The sequence below is a fragment of the Liolophura sinensis genome, chromosome 6 (genome assembly GCF_032854445.1).
Source record: "Liolophura sinensis isolate JHLJ2023 chromosome 6, CUHK_Ljap_v2, whole genome shotgun sequence".
NCBI lineage: Eukaryota > Metazoa > Mollusca > Polyplacophora > Chitonida > Chitonidae > Liolophura > Liolophura sinensis.
Genome location: NC_088300.1, coordinates 55141041 through 55165993, shown reverse-complemented (window position 1 = coordinate 55165993; position 24953 = coordinate 55141041). Strand labels below are relative to the sequence as shown.

The 24953-nt window shown below is 38.3% G+C and overlaps 1 protein-coding gene across 6 annotated transcripts in view; it reads left to right on the top strand.

Annotated features, from left to right (window-relative positions):
• The window catches only part of LOC135468189 (ankyrin repeat and SAM domain-containing protein 1A-like), a 75091-nt gene extending 51709 nt beyond the window's left edge, over nucleotides 1–23382 (top strand). For 2 of the 6 annotated variants that reach the window (XM_064746291.1, XM_064746297.1), the window contains 13 exons: nucleotides 1875–1977; nucleotides 2492–2595; nucleotides 3063–3174; nucleotides 3834–3970; nucleotides 4415–4513; nucleotides 5226–5426; nucleotides 5855–5983; nucleotides 6450–6521; nucleotides 6786–6809; nucleotides 13221–13307; nucleotides 13758–13895; nucleotides 19514–19699; nucleotides 20178–23382. In XM_064746291.1, the coding sequence (XP_064602361.1) occupies nucleotides 1875–1977; nucleotides 2492–2595; nucleotides 3063–3174; nucleotides 3834–3970; nucleotides 4415–4513; nucleotides 5226–5426; nucleotides 5855–5983; nucleotides 6450–6521; nucleotides 6786–6809; nucleotides 13221–13307; nucleotides 13758–13895; nucleotides 19514–19690 (1383 nt within the window). In that variant the 3' untranslated portion in view covers nucleotides 19691–19699; nucleotides 20178–23382. Of the gene's footprint in view, nucleotides 1–292; nucleotides 378–1874; nucleotides 1978–2491; nucleotides 2596–3062; nucleotides 3175–3833; nucleotides 3971–4414; nucleotides 4514–5225; nucleotides 5427–5854; nucleotides 5984–6449; nucleotides 6522–6785; nucleotides 6810–13220; nucleotides 13308–13757; nucleotides 13896–19513; nucleotides 19700–20177 lie in introns of all 6 variants that reach the window. The other 4 variants (XM_064746294.1, XM_064746295.1, XM_064746296.1 and 1 more) reach the window with 4 other exon arrangements.
• Nucleotides 23383–24953: the final 1571 nt, after the last annotated feature.

Below are 24953 nucleotides of genomic sequence, written 5' to 3'. Positions count from 1 at the left end.
GGAGGCAGCCATTAGACTTGATATGGCAGCTCCCTTTATTTTTTCCTTGCATGTAACCTCAAATTCTTATTGTAATGCTTTTAGTCAGGCGTGTGACTTTGGTGCGTAGCTGAATGCAGTACCAGTTGGTAGTCATACTGTCAGTTTATTTGCATTAACAATCAAAATGAATGTACAAATCTGGTTTATGAATAAATGATTGTAATGTGTGTGGAGTAACACAACGGCTGGTTGTGTAACATTACAAGCTGGTTAACTGTGACTGTGAGATAATGACATTTCTCTCGCACAGGTCCATGCTGCCTTGGTTGGGCCGCTATCCATGTCACGGACATGGTCCCATCAACTGTGGCTGTCCCGACACTTCAACATACCTGGTAACAGGAACATCAGTGTTATGAATTACTGTTTCAAGCTTGATCCACTCATAACATATTGCATGTTCTACAGGAAGTACTCTAGCATGTAATTGCCAATTATAAAATAAAAGTATATGTATTGGCTGTATTAAAGCTTGTGAAACACTTTAATAGGCCTTTTCACAATTTAAGAGCGAAAGTACCGTATGCAAGCACAGGCAGTCATGTAATGTTTTAGCAACACTTTAGCACAACAGAACAAAATTGTAAATTGTTAAGTCTCAAAAATTAAGAAAGAAAAATAAACATTTTTCTGGAGCTGTATAAATATGTTTTGACTGATTAGTGGAAGAAAAGGAATGGTAGCTTAATTACATACCAATAAGTCAGTGTGTATGTGGTCTGACAACTATAAGCTTCCAAAAAAATGGCCAGCATTGCAAACTACACTGGCTTAGTATTAAAGTTATAATGCGATCAAATTAAACTTTTCAGCATGGCAGTCAGAAAAGAATAGGCAACCTGTACATGTACTAACTTCTACATTTTTTCTGCAGTCTCTAAGGCCTGTTATACTGGGATTTCACTGGAAGAGGCCCATGTATATGTATTATGTGAATTGACTAACATTTGACACTATCTGGTGGTGCATTTAGAGCCTAGGCTACTAGCTAGTTTGTATCTTGTTCTAATTCTGTGGTGCCTGTTGACTTTCAGAGGACTAATTTATTTAATACCTCTCTTTACTTCACAGGTTGTACTAATGGCTGATTATTGCACTGTTTACTCATGCATTGTGCCCAGCTCAGACAAGCCAGACTGAACCAGTATTAGAATGTGCTGCTTTTATTTGTTTTCATTCATCAGCCATCTCCTATAAATGTTGTGCATATCTTGATAACATGATGACAAGAAAAAAAGAAAATTAATGAGTCTATTTAATTTAATTTCTGATTGTTCATAACTTGTTCAGAAGTTAGGACCAAAATTTAGCAATGGTGAATGGAGCTATCCTTAGATAGATGCAGACTCACTGTGGCAGTAAGTCTATACTGGTGACAGCTTTGCTTTCTCAGCCAATCTCTATAAGCCAGATAGCTGTTTCGAGCGTGCATCGGTTCTGATGGGCAGAACAGGTAATACTAGTATATGAGACAAACAAAAGCACCTCAAGGTTTATGCCTGTGCTACAAAATTGCACACCTACTCAGCAACCCAGGATTCATTTATGCTCAGTTCTAGTTTTCATATGTATTTTGTGTGCAAGTTTTTGTCTTGTAAATTATGCTCATGTCCATGTAACAATTCAGTGTTACAAAGGGCTGAATTGTTTTTGGCTTTTGAGGTTTAGTCTTTGTTTGTCCTGGAATGGTAAAATCCCACTCCCATTTGGCACGGCTATCTGGCTTACACTTAGTGCATGGGCTAACAGCACTGGAGGTGACTTGCCCCAACACTTTACGCTCTGGTCACTCACTTGATCCCATGCGTCTTGGTCCTCTCTTCTCTCATTAGATCGCGGCTATAATGGCTTCATTTGGGGCAGGAATTGCAAGAGAATCTGTCTTCATCCGGGATTACGAGGAGGACTTTGCCAACTTGCTGGGAGGTATTCAAAGTAGGCAAACTAACCCACCCACCCACTCAACATATCCCACCCATTCACTTGGCTAACCAGCCACCCAATACAATAGATGGTGAACGGATCATATCTCCTCTTGTCCTCCATCATATTCTCCTTCAGGCCACACCCCTAAAGCCCATATATGGTTGTGATCATGCTGTGTTCATGTGCTTTCTGTCTTCATTAATTCTAATCTTAACCCAAATTTAAACATTTCAACCTGACTTATGTTTGATTGTCCAAAATTGATATCAGTATTATCGTAATTGTGAAGTTACTCAAATGTATGAATGACCAACTATACAAGATATGATTTTCTCATCTGATAGATGTCCCGTAAACATGTTAAATATGCATGAATGTAATATGTTTTGAAATTTCTGATCTCTTTCAATTGAAATTTTACAAATGTATGTTTTTGTATGGGCAAAAATGTTGTACTGGAATATGTGCTTAGCATACAAAATAGATTTCCTCTATTTTGTCTCAATGTTGTTATCCCTTGTAGATACAGGTAAAATCCTGAGTGTGGGAGACTGGCTGGAAGGCTTAGGTCTGGGACGATATGAAAACACACTGGTTGCCAATGGATTTGATGATCTGGATTTTATCGTAAGTTTTTTCAGTAACTTTCTCGTAAATGTCTGATGAGCTGTGTTATTCTTTGTTTTTCAGTTTGAGTCGCAACCTGGCATGAACCTTTTGTAATTGGCTAATCACAAGACTACCTATCAACTGACCTGTTCTGAAGAGAACTACCTTATATAAGTGACAAAATCGACCAGTATAGTATTACTTCTGATGTAATTTGAAAACTTTGTGAAGACTAACATGTATTGTTCAGGTGGGAGCTCAGGTGAACTTCAAAGAAATCATAAAAAATGTATCTATAATCTATATCATTCATATGTAACATTCCTCTAATATGTCAGAACAAGCTCCATGTCTGTGATAGAAATCTGTTGAGGATGGACTTGATTACATGGTACATCAAAACAGACTTTCAGCAGTGTATAAGATGTACTGGCTAATAATTTCCATGCTTGTCCATATAACGGTGGTAACTGTCCTCATTTTAGGGTGGTACAATTCTGGAGGAGGAGGATCTCAAGACAATAGGCGTGGAAAATGAGGATCATAGGCGGAGGATACGAGAAGCGTCTAGACTGCTGCTTCCTGTTGTGCCTATAGGTCAGTGGTAAATCAGGTCTCTGTTTCCTTGTATGATAACTATGGGAATTTGGGGTCAAAGCAGGAGACTGATGTTTCATTTTCAGCCCAGAAACTGACCATACACAGTGTAGATTGTGCTAAATCATTATTTCTTTTCAGAGGAGGATGATTAATAATGATTGGAAACATAACAGAAGGATTGTGCCAGTGATAATAGAATTATTGTTCCAGTGATGGTACTGTTTTGTGTGAGAATTGCACTTTGTGTTTTGAACTGACAACCCTGAGTGCCAATTAGCTCATCTACCCAGATGTGTAATCGTCAAGAAATAATAATGGTGTTACTATAACAATTATCTGAATGACGTCAGTAGTGTAAGGAGTGTTCACCTGCTGATGCCTAGGGTAGGTTTGTTTGAGCCACAGTGTGATCTTTGATGCCTTGCAAAATTCATCAAAACTGAATTGTCTCCAGTGCCATTCAAATTTAGTCAAAATGTAAAAATTAGATGAAATATAGTTCTTCCTGTTTCCCTTTGATGGGATGACGTGAGGAATAGCTCTGTATGAATGCAGCTTTATGCCTTTTATGCCATGTTGAATGAATCACACTAATATCATAGCTGTGAAGATGGTTTTACATATGCAGTCTAATTTTCTCCTCCTTTAATTGGCAGGTCCCACCCACATGCCATCCTCAGTAGAAAACTGGCTCTCCTCCTTAAGGCTCTCCGAGTACACCGATGCTTTCAAATCACATGGCTACACCTCCATGGATAGAGTTCGGAAACTATGGGAGTTAGAACTAGCTACAGTGAGTTCTCTTGTCATGCATCTCTTCCAACTTGTTCATGTAAAGAACCATTGTGTATATCTAAGTGTAAATACTCTAATCATGGTGTCCAGCTCATGCTGGCTTCCTTTCTGGCCATATGTGGGAATGGTCGTGGGTTTCTCCTGTGCTCTGCCCGGCTTCCTCCCACTATAATGATGGCCACCTTCATATAAGTGAAATATTCTTGAGTACGGTGTAAAACACCAATCAAATAAATAAATAAATAAATAAATTTAATCATGGTTACGTTTTTCCTGTTTTAAACTGAAGTTGTATGTTGTTACTGCTCTGCATGCTGATCTAAGGGACATCACTGTTAATAATCAGCTGTGCATAACAGTTGTGTCCCTTACTTCACATAGCTTGCCTTGCTTTATGTTGTATCCTTACATACCAGTAATAGAGGGTATCTTTTCATTTCAGGTATTAGATATTACCACTTTAGGTCACAGAAAACGATTGTTGGCATCTTTAGGAGAAAGACAGATAGAAAAAACGGAGAAACTCCAGGTGGATGTCACAGTAGGTCTTCACTGGACACATTTCTTTACTGGATTTACTTATTATCAGCTAGGAACCTCGGTCAAATGAAATTGCCAGGCCTGTCCATCAGACCTACCATTATTAGTTTTGAAAACAACTCTTTCAATATTTTGGTTTTTGTGCATTTCCTTACAGTTGATTCAGCCACACGCGATCAGCTGATAAAGGTACATTCTCAGATGCAGCTGTTGCTGTTTTATCTTTAGCTATGCATTGAGGAATCTGTCAGGTACCTTGCATAGAGATGTTGTTAACTCAGAGTACTCCAGTTTCTAGCACCCATAAACTTGACTGCTGCTGTGTGAGTGAAAAATCTCTCAGTACAGCATTAAAAACATTTCAAATACATGTGGTATGGGCCAGTTGTATGTATTGCTTGATTCAAAATTATAATATTTATTTGATTGGCGAAGAATATGTCACTTATACAACGATGTCCAGCATTATGATGGAAGGAAACCCACAAACATCTACAGGTTGCTGGCAAATCTTTACACATATGGCTAGAGCGGTAGCCAGCATGAGCTGGACCTGAACTTCCAGCGGCCGCATTGGTGACTGGTTCCAAGATCATTGCGCCACGTTGGAGGCCCTTCAAGATCCAGAATGAAAAGCCATTTAGTATGGGTATGTTTAGAGTTCTTTAAATATGTGTCATTTTACATTAATAATAATACATTCTCACTGGCAGGAATGGAAAAACTCTGGTCTGAATGATGAATCCCCAGTGTCAAAACCTCAGCCGTCTCCTATTGAGGGGCTAGACTTTTACAAAGATTATACCAAAGTGAAGCCAAAGCCTCGGGAAGCGGCTGCTGATACATCTGCGTCCTCGCAAAACTCCATCAGTCAGGTAGATAGCAGTGAGGAAGAAGACTCTCTGAAGAGATCGGTGAGTTGGGTTGGAACTACCATGATTGCTCAGCTTCTTTCTGGTTTGAACTCCAAAGTATGCCTGAAATTTTGACAAGTGACCTGAATTCTCTATTGGAGATAGACAAGTGCATGCTCTTTGTTGCCCAACCATGCCACTTTCACAGAGTATTGACATTCATTAGGCAATAACCATTAATGGTTTTGAAAACAGACTGAAATATTTTGGTTTTGTAACATTTAATGTCATTTAGTTGTCTACTACAAATGTTTAAGGCATAGTTATGCCTTAATTTATTTTAACTTCTGTCCATCTGTGTTCTGGTAATACTAGAGTGATACAGGACATAAGCACATCTGGCCTCTCAAGGAGTGTTGATGTATGCTCTGTTTTGTGGTAGTTCAACAGCCAGCCAGTTTTTGATGTGTTGCTCTCTTTGGTATCAGGGAAGAAGTTTACGAGACAGCACAATACACATTCGTCCTCCTCACATGGCCCATACAACCAGCCCTGTGACTCAATGGAGGCATCGACCAGAGAAGCTGATTAAAGGCTGCTGTAATTATGTGGCACAGGTAAGAGTTCCCTCCCTTTTATCACCTCTCCAGCTATACATGTTCTTCCATATTTAGTCCAGGAAACAGAATAACAAGTTTAAGATCATAATTTATAATTTTAACATACAGATAATTTTGTCTTACATAGATTGTTGTTCACCTTTCTGTATTTAAATAGAGAATGTGTTCTTGTTAATAAAATTTCACTGAAATATCCAGTTGGATTGACTTAAAAATTATTTGGCTGAGTGAAATTTTGATTTTTGCCGATACAGATGAGGCATTTTTTCGTGTATTATTCTTGTATGTGTTTATCTACAAATTGACACTACTCATCTTAAAGTTGATTAGGATGTTCAAGCTCATCTATTTTTTTTCTAGAGAACTACCTTTATTCCCTGATTTTGGCCATTTTAATGCAGTTTCTTTTTGTTCAGTCCCTAGCACATTCACACATTTTTAAAAATTATCTTCTTTCTTTCAGTATTTAGGTTCAACGTTAGTCAAAGAGCTACACGGAATAGATTCAACTCGAGAAGGAATGACCAAAATGAAGGTGAGAAAACTTCGGTGAAGCCTTTTATCAGTGTCTAGGAGAAGTAACACATGTTATATCTGATGTATTGACGCACCAAGAAATCAGTGTGTTCCAGACATTTCTTCCAAATTAAATAGGCTTGCATCTTACATTCCATGTCAGTATAGAGGTAAAGCCCCAGTGATGTATGAGTACTTTGTTTAAATTGCAACTTACTGGGTGTGTGATTTATTTTCAGCAAAACTGATTTAGTATATAATTGTATTGTCTTTCTGTGAACAGCTCAAATTTAGGAAAAAATTCCAGGTTTGTAATTTAGCATGAGCCCTGTTGTTATGTGTGTCTGGTGGTGGTGTTTATTTACAGTCGATGGATATACTTTTTCATATAAAATTGTGCAGGCTTACTCCTGTGGAATGTGTGGGTTTTTTTTTTTTTGTTTTTTCTTTGTTCATATAGTTCCTTGTGTTTTATGGCATTGTGACAACTATCTTTAAAAATACAGTTGTATTTTTGTTGCTTTAAAACTACAATATTGAAGTATTAAACTTTATGTTGACTTATAATCAGTAATAGGTTTCATTTTGTCTGTGTGTATTTCCTAGAACATTCATTGTTTTTTCTTTCAGCAGTGTCATAGTGTGCCTCTTTGAGAACTGTATCAGTACTGCAAAAACTGATTGTATTGTTGACATGTGAAAGCATGTGGTCATGTTCCACATGTATGTAGACATGTCACTGTTAGTCTAGATTGTGCCTCTCATTGCGGCTATTTTGCAGCTAAGTTAAATAACTGTGGCCTGCACAGATGCTGTAATGTGTTATTTGGTAGTATTATTCCTCCATTTTCTTCAATGAACAATGTGTAAACTGAGCAAGTTTTTTAGTCTTACGAAGTAGATGAAAGAATTAGTGTAACATGTGCTTTCCCATTACCTACAGCCCCCATCTCCATCTGATTTAAAAGATGGACAAATATTTATGTTAGAGCATGGTCACAGGGTTGGCAATTCTTGTGGTACCCAGAATAGCAGTCAGGCCTTAATATATATACACATTCATACATTGAGACAGTGTTGTGGCCCTTCTGTTGTTTGGCATGTGGTCTGAAGTTGACTTCATGTGTGTTAAGGTTGGGTTTATATGGTGTGTGCTAATCTGTTTGTGTGTATATTACTGGTTTGATTACACTGTCTTATCTTTGTGGCTGTTTAATGGAGTCAACGATAATTATCCTGTAATAAAACACAATGGCCTTTGAGCTTGTGCAACAATGTGTTCCCATAAACACACCATTATGTCTTTACATAAACGAAAATTAACACTCTGGGGATTTTTTTTTTTTTTTTTGGAAGTTTTTGTGTGTTATAATTGGAATGTTTTTTTTCTTCCTGCATTTAAGTCCTCTTTTTTGAGTGTGAAGAAACCTGCAGCATGATGTTTCTTGCATGGGTGTGAGTCCTGTCTATCAACTTGCAGATAATTACTTTGCTATCACTTTCTCGTATTCATGAATCAATCAGGGGATAACTTTGGCTGATCGTTATATTATAGTGGGAAATTTGACAGTCCTTCGAATAAACACTAGGTACCAATGTTGTGGAAGTAAACACTTGGCTTTGGCCATTGTGATATCATTCATTAGACGTAAGTGAGGCATAGCTCTTTAACTGCCACAAGCATCTCTGTACAGTGTAAGTCTTGTCTGTTGGTTAGTTGTTCGCTAAAAATTTTTGGCACCATGTATTTTAACATAGGTGTTTCTCCATGGTGTAAGATGACATGAACTTTTTGAGGGATGCTGAAGGTTTTGAGAATTTGCACATCTATAAAAAATTGTTTAGCCCTATTTGAAGTGCACTACATAATCTTGCTCAAATTTCAAGCCATGCTCAAGTTTTGCATAATGTCCTAAATTTACGTTATATCTTGTAACACACACTGAATTTCAAAACTCAATTTCTAAAGAATTCGTCAAAATGGATATGCCTTTAATGACTCAGTGAGGTAAGGTGTTGCTTCTGGAGACCACAAGTCACATGTTCCTGTTCTGGGTCAACTTTGGTATTATGTTGAAGGTTTGATGAGAACTTAATAGTGAACATTAGTTAACTTCAGGCTCTGCATGGATTTCTCAACTAAACTTGTTTAACTTGAACTTGAAACTTGAAAAAGTAATAACGCTTGGCGAGAATGTTAGAGAATATTTTATGTATACAATGGTAGCAGGTTTATGGGTGGAGGAATACTTTATAAACCTCCTGACTTACACCCGCTGTCAAACCACCATGTCACTGAAATATTCTTTCGTATAGTTTTGAAAGAAAATAACACCAATAAGACGATCACAATTTACAAAAGCTTCGACTGTCACAAAAATCAGTCATCTTGCACCTAGGCCCCGTGTAAAGTGAATAGTCTGGGATTAATAAAAGATGTCAGGAATTTGACCGATAGACTAACCAGCCCATAGACAGTTTCATTTATAGAACTGCTTGTCACAGTTAATAAATTAATTCCAAAATCACATCTTTGACAACTCTATACAATGTTTTTTTTTTATTGTTTTTTTATAGTTGGATTACTTGTTATTAATTTTCATACGTTCTAAGCCTAAATTATTGGATAAAATTTTGTGTGTGTTAGCTTTCTGCTTCTGATGAATATTGCTGGGGATCTCTCTTGCTATATACGAACAGAAACTTTGAGAAATGTAAAAGGTTTGAGTAATTTCCCATTTGGGAAAACTAAAAGAAATATTTTGGTTTGTCAGGTGATCTGTTACCTCAAAAATGCTGCCTTTTAAGATGTTTGGTGGTTGTGGTATTTTTAAGAAATTTTACATTCCAAGTATCACTATAGTGTGGACACATATGACAAATGCAGCTTGTTGCTGGATGAAGTACTGCATGTGGTGTAGCCTTATAAATCTCCTTGTTCATCACCATTGAGAATTTAACCAAGTTTAATAGCTCTCCAAATACAGCGAACAAAGGAGAGAAACCTAAGTGCTGTAATCTGTGTGCTTATTGTAAACCAGAGCGAGTCATGTTTGCGTCGGCCAACTCGTCTGGGAGGCCATTTAACCATCAGTGGAGAAAAAAAGGGCCTTAACACCACTGGCGCCTGTGTTCCGAATTTTGATGAATCTGAGGTTATGGCTAATGCCCCCTTTTTGTTGAACTGTTATAAATGTTATTTTAAGGTGACTATTGGCACACTGTGCTCTTGTCACAGGACTTGTATAATAGCTCACTGACAATCTTAATCGTATTCAGTATAATTGTGGCCTGGCTATGTGAAGGATACTTAAAGAAATGTGCTGTCGTTTTACAAGAGATGAGTTACCTTTTTGGCTGTCATATTTGCATGTGTCCTAAAGCCTAAAGCCCTCGGCATTGAGTCTATTGAATCAATACTTGAACTATTAAACTGGCATTCTTTTTAAAAGTTTTAACCCATAGCAGAAGAGCCTCTTTTAAATGGTTAAGATGCTAGTCAGTGAGGCGCCTTTATAAAATGTTCCAAAATACATTTCTGTTTTCTTTCAAGCGACTTGAGAATGGGCCTGCTTTGATGTAGTGTTGAGGATGTATAGGGGGATAATGCCAGTGAGTCATGGAGTTGGGTCAAGAGTCTGTTACAATGAGGGGTAGAGTCCCGCCTGCCTCCCATTAGGACTCAAGCCGCACAGAGAAAACACTGATTTATGGCTATTAATATAAGTGGTTTGCTATAGAAATCGGTCTGATGAGAAGTCTGATTGATGTGTTAACATGTGGTCTTATGTGTGGCGATATGTAGGTACATACCCCCGTACTGCCATAAGCTGGTGTCTCTATAACAGAAGAGCTAAGTCCTTTGTGGCATTGACAGTAGATGTGTTAAGTGCATGTATGTCCCTAGGGTAAGTCTCTTCTTTAAGGGCGAGGGAATTAGCCTCACTGAGAGGGGGTGCAGCAGCCATCTCCCTCCCCCACCGGAATTATCATCGGCCCACAAACTGCCTGCTGGTGTACATTACATCTCTGAGAATGGGCCGGGGAATCTGTCTAGTGTTGAACTGTGAAAAACTGTTTGGAACTTGTGTAACATGTGAATAGGCTTTGTCACCTCAAAAGTGAGGGCTGAAGGGAAACAAAGGCCATGGTTAAATGGGGTATGATAGCCCCCAAACATTAGCCAGTACATAGCTTTATGAGACCTGCCAAAATGGACGTGTCAAAGAAGTGTAATAAGTGTTTTATGTAGAGAGATGTGTCACAGGCCGAGCGTTGTGTTTTGTGGCCATGAGACGGACTAGACGCTCGCTGACAGGGACAGCTTTTTTTCTGGCTAGTTATTGAGAGTTGAAAACTGGCTAGAGGAATTCAATTAACTATCACTGTTGTCTGCCCTTTTGAAAAGAGACATTCGTTATTCAGGAGGCCTGGCTCCCTGTGGCCCAGCTGAAAGACCCTGCCAGGATTGACTCTCGCCAAAAACAATATTGAGGGTTTGCGTTGAGAGTGAAGCAAGTGTTGGGTTGCTTAGAAATGAAGTAAATGATATTAGCCCTGGCTGGCATAGAAAGCTGTCTATCAGTAAAGATGACCTGTACATTGAGGGGGAAGATAGATGGCAGCACTTGATAAATGCCCAACTATTGTCGCCGCCAAATCACTGTTTCTGCTTCCATGAACAGGTTGACTGGCTTGATGTAATCCAATTGCACCTACCTAAGCAGTGGCGTTGTGGTGTGGAGAACTAGCAGAGAGAAAGGCCCTCTCCAACAATCCAAATCAATAACCGTGGAGATCACATTTCCTCCTCAACCCTCTAATACGCTGCTTATCATCAACTTTTTTCTCCCCTTCATTTTTCTGGTTGTGTCTCGCTGAGCAGAGGTTTGTCCCAATCCACACGAGTAGGCTTTTGTTTGTTTTACCCTCACAACCCAGCTTGTCTCCAACCAAATGACAAACTGGTTTGTTTCTTTTGTCGAGGAACAATACAAGAAATGTTCGTTCACTAGTATGCTCTACCCACACTGCCACCGAAGAAAATATGGTTTTTGTAAGAAGTGCTTTTTTTTGTTATTTGATCTGTTTGAACAACCCCAGTTTTTTGGCATTGACTGCATGTGAAAGTGTCAGTGGAGCGTATTTAATCAAGGATTACAATTTCAATTTCCAGCCTTGGTAAGAGGGTAGATAGGAGTACAGACGGAAAGCTGTGATTAGCATCTCTCATTAAGACTTCTTCTAAAGAATCCATCATAAATTGAATGGTGGTTTGAAGCGATAAGCCTCCCCAACTCTCATACCTCCATTTGAGAGACATTCTTCAAAACTGCCGTCTTCATGTCACCAAGGTCTGTTTGCTGTTATCGTGCCCCTTTGGAGCAGCGTTTATTTCCCAATACTTAATGATGTGGATTAATTCAGCCAAATTTATCAAGCTAAGCCTTAGAAGGGGTGCAGTAGGCTGGAAGGAGAGCTGTGATGTATTACCTCAGTTTTGCTGGCTTAAGGTTGGATGTTAGCTCTGAGAAGAGAAACTTTGCTTTGCTTCATTACACATGAAATAGACTTCATCTTCTATCAGCAGCTGACGGAGACCATCCCCTTAATAACATAAAGATGATATGTCAAGGTGTTTGTCTGGGCCGCTCAGGGGTTTACCCTCTGTCTATACACCTTGTTATCAAGATGAATTAAACAAGTCTCTGCGGGAGAAACTTCACCCCCTCCCATACTTTTTCCAAACACTTCACGTCATTCCAAAGCTGTATGTTATTTTAGCTCAAACCCGCATTATTGTGCCAACTCTTCAGAATCCTGGTATTGAAGAGATTCTGTGTGTATGTGACCAAATCAAAATGTTTGTTCCGTCAAGTACTTTTTTCTAATCTCTCATGAAAAACCTAGTTTTATGTTACCAAAACGGTACATGACCAACCCACTTGAGAAGGTACAAAAACCTTTCATGTTTAAATCATATTTGTAAATCTTTGTGCTAGGTGGAACTGGTTTATCTCTTCATCTATAGTCTACTTTCTGTGTTTGACCTGTATGTCAGAGGACTTAATGGTTGAAATCTATTTACACTGCAGGCTTTTGATGATCTTTAAGTGTGTGTGGTGGGGTGGAGGGTGGAGGTCATAAACAGGGGAACAACAATCAGTTGGCTCTTGTAAATACCACCAGCTGCTTCTATTGTAGCCATTCTGCCAATATAAAGTACTGTTTGGATGAAGAAAAAAAAAAAAAAAACAGAAAAATGAAAAGCAGTTTCATGTTTCAAAAGCATGGGTTGATGTAAAAAAGAATAAATGTTATTGTAACCTGCAGGAATGGTGAACTTCATTTGCACGAACTGCTAACAGTTCTGATTCCTTCTTAAGGGTATGTCTTAACTTGTCACAAATTCAGTTGTGAAAATGTACTGCTCAGTAAATAACTCTGGGCGCGAAGAGTTTTTGCCTTGGCCTAATATTGCATCACCTAAGATTCTGATGGCCTGCTGCTCTAGTGTTATTATGAGAAAAGAAGGTCTACTAAAAAAATTATGCAGGATAGACGATATTCCTACTGCCAGATTTAATCCATTGTTTTATGTATGCATTCTGAGCATCATTGTTGTAGTGCAGCAACCTTGGCCTGAAACTCAAGGCTAATACACCGCTGAGTATCTAGCGTTTTAGCATTATTTATGTATTGCCGTTGTATTTTTCAGAATTCTGCTGATGCATTAGGTAAAATACCAGTGATTATGTTGTCCATATCATACAAGGGAGTCAAGTTTATTGATGCCAAAACTAAGGTAAAGGTTTGTTGTTGTTTTTTCTGCTAATGAAACCCTCTCATTAAAAACTTCTCTAATCAGAATTTGTCTTTTATGGCTTTTCTTTCTTATTGCCAACTTTCTGCAATTGAAATTAAAGTTATCATTTTTAATAAACAAAACAGATCAGATTACCTTGAATAATGCTGCTTTCCATGTGTTTTCACAAATTTCTATGCTCATACAAGAATTATTTTATTGCTAAAAATGATTTTGTAATTGCATTGCACATGTGCAAAAAGGGTAAAAAAATAGGTTAAGCAATTATACATTTTCCCAAGATATCTTGAAGATATGTGGCTATTATCTGTGTTATATCAGAGGAAAGATTTCTTGTACATCTGGTGAATGTTAGAAATACTTGCATACATGTATCAGCATTGCTGACTAATTTGTATATTTAAGTATCAGTTTATTTCCTGATTTCAGAGAGTTGTCTGTGAACATGAAATTGGGAACATCTTTTGTGCATGTCAAGATCCAGAAAACTTGAACTTTTTTGCTTACATCACCAAAGACAGAGAGACCAGTAAACACTATTGCCATGTGTTCAGCGTAAGCCGAACGGTAAGTTCTTCAGTCGGTTTTCCTTAATGTAAGACTTCCTGTCTCAATGGTGGTTAGTGTGCCAGCATGCCAGCATGGCGCAACGACCCAGAAGTTGCTCATCAGTGCGATCACTGTGAGTTCACGCCCAGCTTATGCCAGCTTCCGCTCCAGCCATGTTTGGGAATGTCTGTCAGCAACCTATGGATGGTTGTGGGTTCCCCCGGGCTCTGCCCAGTTCCTCCCACCATAATGCCTGGCTGCTGTTGTATAAGTGAAATATTTTTGAGTACAGTGTGAAACGCCAATCAAACGAAAAAAAATAAGTAAATCCTATCTCAATATCACAGCTGTCTCTTGCACTGATATACATTATGGGCTGATTCAACAAAGATTCTGACTTTTTAAAATTTAAAACCTTTTTTCTATGGTGTTTTTTGGTTGTCTTTCTGTAACATGTGAGGTGGTCAAAATTTTAATTCCAAAGCCCCAAAAGGAAGGCCTTAAATCATATTTCATAGTTTGACTGGTGCCAGAAGTGCCTGCGTGAAATTGGACCCACATCTTGTTCATTTATCTAAATCAAAGTTCCAAAGAATTTATTCACACAAGGTGGCATTCTGTGGTATTGAATTTTAAAGCGCTTCGGCGAAGAAATAATTCACACCTATAGAAAAAACTAAAAAGAATCTATAATGAAGAGGATATGATGTGAGTATAGATCAAAGTTCGTTGTATTGCCTTCTGCAAAGTTGCTGGTTACTTTGACAGAAAGTTAGTTTGCATGGAGCCAGTTTGGGTTCATTGTGGGACTTTAGAGGATCTCATTAAGTTTCATATCCTCTGTTTTATGGGATGCACTTTTTCAGTTTATGTCATGTATTTTATGATATCCTCTCTCCATTTTACGACTTAGCCAGGCTATCAGAGCTATGTATTATTTCTAACCTCTTGCAGTTTGATTGGTTTAGGAGCTTTTATAGACAATGCTGTGTTCAAGCCAGTATGGGATAATGGGGGTGACATTGTGTGTGACCAGCCCTGCTCAATAGGCTGACCAGCACGCCCCTACTTTACCTACCCGGTCATCAGCCTGTCCCTTCAACCCGCGGACAAGCTGCGGTCAGTTCACCTTTGTCCAGTTGCTTTTTATCCAGTCTTTTATGAGGTTTCCTGTATAATCCTATTTTTCATCCAGTCTGTGGGGCTGGTTGATCTGTGTGGCTTGAAGCTCTCGTGTTCATGCCTGTAATCTGGTTAACAGATGATCTATAAACATATCTGAAGCACTTCTATTTTTTGTTATTTTAATCTGGGTTGCCATCAAGTCACTAAGTTGAAGTGTGGCCATGATTTAGTGGCTCGCCTTATTGGACCATCTGACAGTTCTGGACCTTGATATCATTGAGCCACTTATTACATTGTGAATGGACCAGGAAATGTCAGGAGGTCATTTAACTGGACCCTTGTGCAAGGCATTAAGAAGCCAAGAGTTGGTCATGTGTGGCAGTGGGTGTATTAATTCCAACTTAATAAACAAGGTTTAAAAATTTGAATCTTAGCTTATGTAAATTGCCTTTTGTTGTTGTTGTTTTCCCACTTCTGCCACCAGGAAATGGTAATAATAACCAAATACTGATGTGAGCTGTATGGTTGTTATTCTTTTCCTTTGCATGCTAAATTGAATGAAACTGAGAGTTGGTTGTGCTGGTTATTAGGTGATAAATGGCAGAGTTCTAGAGATTTGACCTGTGAATGGAAGCAGAAGCAGATTGAATGTAGGGGTGTCAAACCAGTACTTACAGCCTCTATTGTCACCGATCTTTAATGATAGGTTATCCTTTAGTGGGACGGAAAGGTGAGAAACTCCCCAGCACACATCTCCACTCATTGGTGTAATAAATCTGATATTAAACCGAATTCTGCCACTCACACTTTGAACAGAAGAATTCATTTCAGCCGTCTTTAGCAGCCTGCTGGGAATCGGGAAGATATGGGCTTCGGTGGTAGCCAGTTTTGCTGTTTTCCTCATTGTATTGCTGTTCGGATAGGGTGATGGTATTGTTCCGCCCCACTAGTCAGAAAGAAGACAGTGAATGTTGTGAAAAGATTACTGGCAGCCGTAGCCTGTCATCTAGTTGACAGCGTCTAAGAATGGCCGTCTCAGTGTGGATGAGAGTGTTGTGGCAGTTGTGTTATGTGGATATTGGATGGCCAATTTTCTCTGTTGAGATCAGTGACAGTATTGGATATGCAAGGGGTCTGAGCTGATGGGTATCAGGCTGGTATCAGCTCTTGTCCAACCCCCACACAATGGTCAAGCCTTCTGCCCCATATCCAGCCAGCCGACAGGTGACTGCTCTCAGCAGCTCACAACAACAAACTGAGCAGGACTTTTTATCTGTGTCCACCGCGCTGTGAAATCAACCACCCCAAGCTCCCCATAATCTCAGAATTGAGTCTCTGCACTGGTCTTAGGCAGCTGATAGATTTCCACTGTCAGTATCATTTCTTGTTCTTACCCGCTTAAACACTGTCATCTACTGTTACCTGTGTGACTGGCTGTTGCAACATATCCCAGTAGTTTGAAAATCAAGGGTTCTTATACATACTCATGGTTCATATAAAAGTTGATGTATTGCTATTTTTCTGTCACTCTCTCAAACCATTCTCCCTCTTTATGTTGAAACTCATAAGTTCTATAGATAGGAGATACAGGTAGGTTTTATTTTAAAGCCAATAGGCTATTGATTCTGGTAGCTTGATCATTATAATGGGCCAGTAGTACATTTTAGATCATGGGAGTTTGGATTTAGAAATGTCTGATACTTTGAATTTGGTGTTCTTGACTTAATGCTGGATGATTTCTTATAGCTAATTTCCAGTTATATGTGACCTTCTTCACACTCTGCAATTTCATTTTGCAAATTGATTCTAAGAACTGTTGGATCATCTGTAGACTGTTTAATTGTGGATTATTTGCTGGCAATGGATGATTAAACTGTGCATGGAAAAACTGGCTTTTGCCAGAATATGAAAGAAAGGAATTAATCTGTCAGTACTGGATTCTAAGGTTTCTAAATAACCAAGTGACTTGGAATGATGATTTTGATGACTCGTGTAACTAGTTTTCAGGACCATGGGGAAAGCTACTTTCTAGCGATGACAAAGCTGGGAATCTTATAGCTTACTGCTGTCATCTTCCTTTGTGTTGAGGAAAGAACATCTGATACATTTACGTTTAATATTCTGAACAACCATGTTGCATATTACCAACATGTCAGGCTTCTGTTCAGGGTGCTGGTTTTGTTCGTTTTTTCCCCTCATATCTGAGATGAAAGCTGATTCTTAGAAATGATAATTGAGTCGGTGTACATTTACATTAATGTTTTGTCTTGTAAGCTTTCCTTAAAAACTCTTTTCGTAAGTGGGAAGGTCTTCAGGCAACCTAGAGATGGCCCACTGGCTGCCGTTGTATAAGTGAAATATTCTTTAGTATGGTGTAAAACGCATATCAAATAAATAAATAAATAAAAACTTTTAAGAATTTTGTAAATGTGGTTAGGCTTTTAGGCTGTCCAATTAGATTGCCAATATTGATATTAAACTAGTGTTTTTTTTATTCATTAAAATGTCATTACTGTATGCCATCAATACAAGATCATCCATCATATTCACTATTTTCAAAACTTTAATATGGCCAAAGTGTCACATTTGTACATTGCTAATAAAATTAATTTCTCCAGGTAGCATTTGTTTCTGACTAATCAGATGTAGTTTATCTGAGGGAAATCCAATTGGAAAGCCTAGCTGGGGGCAGCAGGGAGTGGGGAAGGTTGAAGGTTTGCTGACACAAAGTAGCTGGGTGTCAGAGCAGTGAATGAGTCCAAGTGCCACACACAGGCAGATGATTAACCCCAGCAACTCCCCACTGGTCAGTCTTATCAGTACCCTCATCAAATGTGCCAACAGCTAAAAGGCATTAAACTGTGTCTAATTACATTTCCAGGTGATCTTTGTAAATCAGGGGACTGTGTATTATGTGTGGTTGTCACAGAGGCCATTGTTTATATACATGAAGTACCCAGTTTCTTATCTTGAGTGTTGTATACATTGGGGTGGGTGAGGGGGAGGGGTGCAAAACCTGTACTTCAAGAGGATTTGTTCTTTTTAATATCTGATCCAAATACCTATACATGTTGATATAAATGTCGAGGGGGGAAAAGTTGTCAGTCTGCATACAGACTCTAGATTTGTTGTATATTTTTCTGTACATGTTCATCCCTCATTTCCGTGTTCGCACCTGTGAAATTTATCACACCTTAGGGCATGGGAACTGGGTAATTATGATTGATGTACAGTGTCAAAGGTGTTTTTTTCTCCAAAACCTGCCTAGCTGTTAAAATTTGTCACTGTGCTGTTTACAACACCATTGTAATTATTTGAAAATTGGGTTTTGATCACGTGTAAAAACAGAAAAGGTCAATGATGAAGTTTCATGTAGAATTTAATTATGCAGAATTTCCTTGAAGGTTTCCTGAGGAATGAGTTATGGAGATAATTGTGAAATGTGTGACAGGAGTGAAGTGTAGACCTCACCTTCACACAACTTTACACTAATCACTTACTGTTCTCTGCCCTTAATTTACATTTTGATTAGCCAGAATTTGTTACAACTGTGACGGCATGATGTGGTTTGCTTGTCGGTGAAATTAAACGTAAGCACTTGTCTTTTTCTGGCTGGGTAATTAAGTGTTTGCTTACGCTTGAGTGCACTTGGCTGGGCCGGGCAGAGTAAGAAATAGGACAGGGGAGTTCTCATAGGTAGAGACAGCCAACAGAATAGTTCACACCTCCAGCTTTACCTGGCTAAATGACAAATGGCCCTGATGCAGTTGCTGATAATGGGATCTCAGCTAATAGACATTAGAAATAATGGATCTGTTGTAATAGGGTCTTGTATTAAGGACTCAGTCATGCAGATCCGTAAGGCCATCAGAAGTCTAGCTCTACCCCCAGGCTGATCTACTCTGTGCCCCACAAAATCCGTGTCCTCTCCCCAAGTCAGCCCCTTAACTCTGTACAGTTGTAGCAAGCCTACACTGGTCGATGAGGGGCTCAACACTCTTAAGTATATCCACAGGCAGCCTGGTGGTATTTTATATTAATGTTAGAATAGCTGTAGATAAGTAGTGTGGTGCTTTTCTCGCAGGGCAAACTGACAGTGGTGTTAATTGGCTGGTTGCTATTTCACCCTTGAGTAATTCTACTTCACCATCAGCTATATGGCACAAATCATTCTTCACATTCCTGTCAACTCTGCACTGCCCTACACGCATCAGCTCCTTCCCACTATACATTCATATGGCTAATTAATCTTTTATAAAGAAAAATGTACTTTGGTTTATTTAATAGCTTACTGCGTTTTGTGCAGTAGCTGATTATTTTTTCCCAAAGAAAAGGAAATGAATAATAATGTCTATCTAATCAGAACAAGTTAGCACTTCAAGCATGTCAGAAAAATGTTGTACATTTGAAGAAGTTTTCATTTTTATGTTTTAAATAAGATTTTTATCTTCATATTTTGGGGCTAGGCATTCTTTATGTAAGCTTTGTTGATCGTTTTGTCTGTTATACAGGACCTGGCAAGGGAGATAATTCTGACACTAGGTGAAGCTTTTGAAATTGCCTACCAGGTGGCTCTGAAAGAAAAGGCTGAGGAAGAGGCTTTAGAGTTTGAGAAGAAGTTAGGCCAAGGAAGTGACGCTGAGGACAGTGCTAGTCACTCTTCCAAAACATCCTTGAATACAATCTGAGCTGGAAAGGTAATGGCTGTGGCCAGTCTGAAAGCCATCATTTGACTGAGGCATGCCAGTTTCTCATCTATTTTGTGAGTGTGTAATAGTGTGGTGAAATTTGTCAGTAATATGTGAAATGTTGTTTGTTAACCTTGGGCACTCTGCTTTGCTCTGTTCATAAAAATGAGAGCCTTTGTATACGTGAAATATTCTCCAGTATGGTTTCATGCAAGAATCAAATAGATCAGTGGGTAATGCACTGTTTTCATGTGTCGAATAGTTTTTGTAGTTGCTACTGTCTTGCAATTAACATGGAATACATCAATGGTGGGATTGATGTACAATGTACTTTTGAATCCCTGTCACACATATTTTGAACGTACTTGTTGGCAAACACTGTTTATGATGTTGATCAGTGAAGTTGTCTTGCACAAAATATGTTCACACTCTTTCATGACTTTGGTGTGCAGAGATCTAACAATCTATTTTATCCCTGATTTCACAGGTAGTACAGATGGAGATGCTGATTATTGCTGACCACAGACCAAATAGTGCTGGACCCCTGCCAGAGATGTCCTTAGTGCTGATTGGTAGTGCCATCTATTTATGGCTGTCACTCCACATGTGGGAGATAACTACTGGTAATTGACAGCTCTGTGTGGTGTATACTATAGAATGTAAATGTTACATCACTAATTACCATCTCTGAAAACTGTAATTGTTACATTTGATTCTGATCTCCTTTAAAACCGTGGACTTCCTTTTATTTAGAAGCATTTTGTACATTACTTTTCCATTGCTATTTTATAGAGTTCCCTTTGAAGGGTAGTTTTATACCAGATTTTTTTTTCTGTATGATCTTTTTACCAGATGTACTCTTTAAAATCATAAGCTCACAAAAACATTTTTAGATATGTGATATTTTCATGACCAGTCATGGGTCAGTAAGAAAGCATTTGGTATTTGTTTTGTGTGTGTTTCCAGAAGGAATATGAAGGTGATGCTTTTTACAATGGTGAAACTGCCACCAAAGCATTATTGAGATCTGTACTTTGTACAGGCCAGATATGGTGTCTTATTGTTTGCTACATGGTTTGTGGGTTGAGTGTAACCAATTACTTCTGAAACAGGACCAGAAAGTCAACATTAATACCAGTTATTTATTACTCAGGCCTTACTTGGGCATTGTTGTATTCTTGTATTTTATTTTCAGTTGTATATGGTCCACTTGTATTTCTCTTTCCCCATGCCATATACAGTTATGTATGTCTCAAGATAAAGGAAATGTGTAAAAAGGCATTCATTAACTGTATGTTTACCAGACCTTCAAGATCAAATAACATACAGTACAGGCTGTGTCTTGATGTTTTGAACTGAAATGGCTTCCATCAAAAGTGCACTATCATGTCCTGTAATTAATCTCCCTTTAAATTTTTTCACCTTTGCCATTTGCACACAGTTAGCAGGACTTTGTAGTATAGATCTGTGAAATTTAGTTTTGAGTCTGTTTTTACCCAAGCTTATTGTGATTTACAGTACTCATTTATTCATATATCTTTGTAAAAGTTTGTATATAATGGATATCACAGTGTCATTTTCCAATCATTATGTTTCATCAGTAGCCATAGATTTATGCACAATTCTCATTACTTCATGTTATTGGATCAAGTAGATTCGATCTGTCTGGTTTCGTTAAACTGCACAGTGATGCATACAACATTTTTTTGTCAAACTGCATGTGCATATTGGATACATTTGAAGACAATTTTTTGAATGTGGTCTGTCAATTATAATAATAATAATAATAATAATAGTGTGTCATTCAGGTATTATCTTTTAAGGAACAAACCAGTAAATCTGTAATAGTGTTAATTGTTTCAAGTGTAAACCTGTTTTCTAGTGCAGTGGTATATATAAGTACATGGCTCTTGGCTGGTGATGATCGAGGCCTTACTCTGTACTGGTCACTATGGACATGTGTCCACTATTTATCTACCTCTCATGGTATACTTTGGCTCCTGGCTAAAGGAGCCCTTAGAGGACACAAACTGAACAGCTGCTGAACTGTACTGACTTACTATGTCTGTATTAGCCAGATGTCAGATGGCTATTCTTGTTAATAGACAGCAATAGACAGCCACTATGCAACGTGAAATAGACAATACCTCAGATGGTGCTGTGGGTTCTTGTATGTCATGTATCAGCCAGCATTCCTTTCTTACAGGGAAGTGATGATAACATGGCATTCCTTCAGTGACATCTGTGAACAGTAGTCTGGCTTTGTGTCTTGGAAACCTTGGGTTTGGGCACTGAAAATAGTATAAGTATGGGAAATTGTAAAAATAAACAAATTGCAAAAGGCTTTCTCACAGTAGGAATAGTTCCTAAACAGATATATCACTCTCCAATTATTTGAGCAGATTTGGATATTTAAAAGAAAGAATAACAAGATTGGTTCTTTTTGTATTTTGGTCTTTTTGGTTGGGTCTTTTTTAGATCTCCCCAAAACAAGAAAATGATGTGCATGAAAGCCTTGAAGACCGACAAAAGATGTGCCAGTGGTAAATCTTTTTCTCCAAAACTAACGAGGTTTCACTTGGTACATGTTTGATGTAGTGCTTTTCTTGGAAGTTTCCTGTAGAAGCAGCTTGCCTTGTGCCGATACACGTGATACAAGCAAAAATCCAGTGGCATAACAACATACCAATAGTTAAAAAAACGCTACCATCCTTTGTGAAAAAAAATATCTTTTTGCGCAGTTTTCATGAAGCCTCCCTCACCTTACACCTATAATAAGAGCAGACCCATTCGACTTGTCCAGAAGACGCCAATACGGGTACCGTTAACGTAAAAATCCCTTATTCCTTACCGAATACAGTTCAGCTAGCTTGCCAGAAACAATTAGTCGAATGTGTTTCTGCTATTGGTCATGATGGATATTTTTGGGATGGGAAACTAGAGTGCAATTGGCAATCTGAAAGGATGTGGACAAAGTGTACTTTCTGTACTGAGCCAAAACAAATGCACGCTGACCGCATGCCATTTAGCTATCAAAGAACGTCTGATGTTTCTTTTAATACCAGATAATATATTAACGTCGTCATGTTATTTGTTATCAAAAATTGCATTGCTGACTATCATTCTTGCCTACACCGGTGCAGGGAGGGTGCGCGTCTCGTACATCGACCATAGCACAGCTGTTTCAAGCATGGGTTAACTCCCTTTACCTTCCCGACAGCTGTGGTCGCTACATATGCTTGGGGCGAGCATTGTTTTCTTCCAAGGTATCCTACAGACAGCACAAAAATCGTTTTTGTAACACCCAGTAAGCCATGTTCCTTTATGGAGTTTTCTGTGGTTTTCAGAGAAAACAGTACGAAGAAAGAGTATTAAAAGCATTAAGTGTATCTGCATTTTTACCATAACCGTATCTGTCGATCTTTTTATCATAGTGTATTGCTCCATGGTGATACGACAATGGAAACGTTAAAATCTCGCCGAAATAGTACAATAAAGTAAACATATTAAGTCATTTTCTAGATCTTGCTGATGGTACGTTGCTGGCGTCAAGTGATGATTTTCTGAACAAAAAACTAATTAGGTTAAAGTTACATTACTATTAATTCTGCGCCGTCATGGAACCAGAATTTGCTGAATATACACAAGTTTGAAAGGCTAAGCATCCTGTCTTCAAATAAAATGTTTAAATGATCAGAACCTGGTTTTGTGTTATTTTCCTGTGTACAGCGGGAGTGTCAGATTTCATCTAGTAACAGATTATGTTGACCAATACATATCCGAAAACCTTGTTTATACTTACGTGTGGATGTATAATCTAAGTCATGGGTATATCATTTGAAAAACGATCTTTGTCACGTGATGCAAACCATTAAATTTAACCTGAGAATGCACGCATGGAACGGGCATGTACGATAGAACATCACGATATATGTGGCCTAAGCAGATGTTGCCAACTTGTTATCATAATTCATATCTTAATTGACTGCCAAACACCGGTAAAAAGAAACGCATTTGAAAACCAGAGACGTAATGACGGCTTACGGGAGTTCATCCGGCACGGTAGCAGTTTGAGGTGCGCAAAAGGTACACATCTTGCACGAACTTTTTTTTATAAGATGAATTCTTTTGTTCACATCAACGCTAGACCTGGTTCCTATATAATGCACCTAATCACACCGTAATTAGCAGAAAAAGATTTCACCCGAAACTGTTACGTGAAGTAACTACGTTGTAAGAACTTCTATGCGTGCATAGAGATACAACTTCATTTGGTACATGTATATGTCTTTCACAACAGGCCCATGCAGGAGTATAGCATTGCACGCATCAGAATCAATACTTATGCTCACAATGAAGTTTATACCAGACTTTATCTTTGCCGTATACTTTTTCGGAATAACCAGGGTTCAACATTAAACGTTGGTAGTTAAATTAAATATATAATTATGTTCAATTTGGCATGTTTTTGAAAATGTAAAGTTTCGTTAATTGAAAATATTTCAGTAAATATGTGTAATGGTCATACGATTTGGGTATTTCCTGATGTGAATATAGGCCTCTGCAAATACTAGCTATATTGGCTATGTTGTTGTCCCTATTACTGTATTTTACGTAAAGTTTGGTTTGCAAAAATACACTTTCAGAGACACACAATGGGCTTAAAATGAATGAATCAAACTTCACAAAATACTGTTAAATGATCACATAAGGTGGATGAATCCACCAGAATGAAGAAAAATGGTGAAATACAGTAATTTGGAAACTGTGTTAATTCATGATTGGTTCTAAACAAAAAACAAAAGTATTTAGTTCAGTGAAATTCTATGACCTTTAACAGTGAAAAATGTGCCTGGAAGCAGGTCTTATCCTATACACAGCGCTGTATGGATATACATAGGTGTACCGGTACCAGGGAATAGTAGTCACCGGTATGAAACATATTTTAACACGGTATCATATGCATGGTGTATTTTATCTCACGCTGAGTCTATAATCGTGTATAACAATCGACTGTGGTTTCACGGTGGTATATTGCCGGGCTTCCTCTCTATATAAATGTAGGTTCATCATTTGTGAACATTATACCCGTCAGTAACGATTTTAAGGTTGATTGGTGTGTCTTTGTAGGCCTATTACATGTCAGTCGATATAACCAGCTTTCCAATAAATAGTCCTAAATGGTACATGATCGCTTTACACAAGGCCTGGTGAATTTAGACATTTTTGTCTTTTTTGGTCAAGTTTAATTGTTAATACTTTG